Source organism: Carcharodon carcharias, chromosome 29, assembly GCF_017639515.1.
Source record: "Carcharodon carcharias isolate sCarCar2 chromosome 29, sCarCar2.pri, whole genome shotgun sequence".
NCBI lineage: Eukaryota > Metazoa > Chordata > Chondrichthyes > Lamniformes > Lamnidae > Carcharodon > Carcharodon carcharias.
The window spans coordinates 10,198,706-10,201,610 of record NC_054495.1 but is presented as its reverse complement, the minus strand read 5'-3'; the positions used below and the strand labels follow the sequence as shown (position 1 = coordinate 10,201,610).

Here is a 2,905-nt window from a genome sequence, read left to right as displayed (position 1 = left end):
AGACTGGGATTCGGAGAGGGGACCTGCTCTCTCTCTCTCTCTCTCTCTCAGCCTTGGAGGAACACACTCCACATTGCCGATCCATAAACCCGCATTGGAAACCCAGGGAGGGGTGGATAAGGAAGGCGGGTGAGGAGGCGAGGGCAGTTACCAGGGCACTTGACCTCCAAGAGGGGATCGGCCAACCAACTGAACCTGGATTGGGGAGAGACAACCCATTTCTCCTGGCTCCCTTCCAGCTACCTCGAGAATCCGTCTTCCCTCCTTCACTCTCTCCCTTCATTGTTTATCCCTCCAGAAAATTGAGCGACCAGAAATTTGTGAGCCCAAAATCTCCCTCCTCCTTTCCTCCCCCACCAACCGTGAGAGATCCCATCTGTCAACTGTGTTTTACCCAAGAGGTCTAAGGCTCAACCTTCACCAGCCCTGGGTGGGTGGACTCCGGAGCGGGTGCACCCACCGATACTTGCAGTTGGCCAATCTCATCCCTCTGGTGCCCAGCCTTGAGTCCCGCCTTTCCCTCGCTTCCCCCTGCACGCCCCTCGCCTGTTTGAGACCGGGAGGGCTGGCTCCAATGCATTTCGGATTCCCGCCTTCTGCCTAGATCTAGCGCTGTCAGATATTCCACCCCCCGCCCTGCCCCCTGCAGCTCTCCCTCCATCACACCTCACTCCCCACTCCCTCCCAGGTTATCACTGCTGCTCAGGCATTCCAGCACAGCCTTTCTCCAGTTTAGCGCTGCTCAATGTAAAAGGAGCTGGGAGGATCTCTTTCCCATAAGCCCCATTATTTTCTTCACTCGTGGTTCAGACCATCCTCTCTCCCAGGGCAGAAAGTGGGGGGGTGGGGGGGTGCCGCTCCTGGTAGTTGGGAGAACAAGGTTGACCCCCAGCTCTATTGTAGGCACCATGGCTTTGCTTCTGACCGGGTGTTAAGGGAGGGAGAGTGGGTCGCCCAGACCATGTTGGGGCTCTGGGCGCTGGGGATGAAAAGAGGAGAGCACGCGGGAGTGAGGGTGGGGGTGGGGGCGGGGGTGGTGAGGGGGGCCGGAGTCCCCCGGTGTCTCCTGCGCTGCCTGCTGCGGCCCTGGGCCCAGGTGCTCCTGCTCTACCTGGTGACCTTTGGGATCTTGCTGCCCCTGCTGTGTCACGGCCGCCGGCACTCCCGCTACTTCTGGCGCTCGGCCCACCTCGGGCGCCTGACAGCGGAGGCCCTGGAGGGCAGCCGGGCGCGGGGCGAGGAGGCGGAGCGCTACTTTCGGGAGGCCGGGCTGGGTGAGGGGAGCCCCGGGCTGCCTTCGCCAGCCCCCGGCCCCGGCCCCCAGCTGGTGGTGGCCATCATCACGATGCCCAGGGAGCAGGGAGCCGGCTACCACTACTACCTGCAGGTGGCCTCCCAGTTCCACCGGCTGCTGCGGGGCTGCCCCTGGTGCCAGGGGCACCGGCTATTCGCCTGCAACGTGCACCACCGGCCCCAGGAGCACTGGGAGGCGCGGCTGGCGTCCCGGCTGGTGCCGGTGGCCCAGCGCTTTGGCCCGGGGGCTGAGGCGGACGGGGCCGACAACCGCTTCGAGAAGGAGAAGCAGGACTACCTCTACTGCCTCCACCAGGCGCTGGCCGCCTACTCCCCCCAGCATGTGCTACTGGTGGAGGACGATGCCGTGCCCTCCGAGGATTTCTTCCCGGTGCTCAGGGACCTCTTGGGGCGCCGCCTCTTGGCCCCGCAAGCTCGGGACGCCCTCTATGTCAAACTCTACCACCCTGAGCGGCTGCAGGGCTACCTCAACCCTGAGCCCATGAGGATCCTGGAGTGGCTGGGCCTCGGGGCTTTCTGCGGCACTCTGCTCTCCGGCCTCCACCGCCTGCTGACCGGCAGGCACTCCCCCCTGCTCTTGGCCGCTCTGGCCGCCTTCTCCATGCTGGTGGCCGAGCTGGCGGGGCGTCACTACCTGCTGGAGGCCCGGCGGCTCAGCCCCCAGCTCTACGCCCTGGTCCCCGCCACCGAGTGCTGCACCCCGGCCATGCTCTACTCGGCCCCCGCCGCCCGCCGGGTGCTGGCCTACCTGGAGGGCGTCCAGTGCCGCTCGGGCTACGCCAAGGACACGGCCCTCTACGCCCTGCTCAGCCAGCAGGGCGAGAGGGCCTACGCCCTGGAGCCCAACCTGGTCACCCACATTGGCCTCTACTCCACCCTCAGGGGGTTCATCGCCCAGCCCAGTCTCTGAGGAGTTGGGCCCCTCCTTCTTCCAACCACTGCCGCTGCTGCCTGCAAGAGATAATTAAGAGTAAGGCCGTGACAGAACAAACACTCCCAGGACAGGTACAGCAGCGTAGAGGGAGCTTTACTCTGTATCTAACCCCGTGCTGTACCTGTCCTGGGAGTGTTTGATGGGGACAGTGTAGAGGGAGCTTTACTCTGTATCTAACCCCGTTCTGTACCTGCCCTGGGAGTGTTTGATGGGGACAGTGTAGAGGGAGCTTTACTCTGTATCTAACCCCGTGCTGTACCTGTCCTGGGAGTGTTTGATGGGGACGGTGTAGAGGGAGCTTTACTCTGTATCTAACCCCGTGCTGTACCTGTCCTGGGAGTGTTTGATGGGGACAGTGTAGAGGGAGCTTTACTCTGTATCTAACCCCGTGCTGTACCTGTCCTGGGAGTGTTTGATGGGGACAGTGTAGAGGGAGCTTTACTCTGTATCTAACCCCGTGCTGAACCTGTCCTGGGAGTGTTTGATGGGGACGGTGTAGAGGGAGCTTTACTCTGTATCTAACCCCGTGCTGAACCTGTCCTGGGAGTGTTTGATGGGGACGGTGTAGAGGGAGCTTTACTCTGTATCTAACCCCGTGCTGAACCTGTCCTGGGGGTTTTTGATGGGGACAGCTTGGAGATGGCTTTACTCTTGTGT

At 62.3% G+C, this 2,905-nt stretch overlaps 1 protein-coding gene across 1 annotated transcript; it reads left to right on the top strand.

Annotated features, from left to right (window-relative positions):
- Window positions 1-1,039: 1,039 nt before the first annotated feature.
- pgap4 (post-GPI attachment to proteins GalNAc transferase 4) lies at window positions 1,040-2,424 on the top strand (the record flags this gene model as incomplete). Its single annotated transcript, XM_041176819.1, has 1 exon — window positions 1,040-2,424. A coding segment is annotated over one exon (1,185 nt), but the record flags the coding sequence as incomplete, so codon positions are not given.
- Window positions 2,425-2,905: the final 481 nt, after the last annotated feature.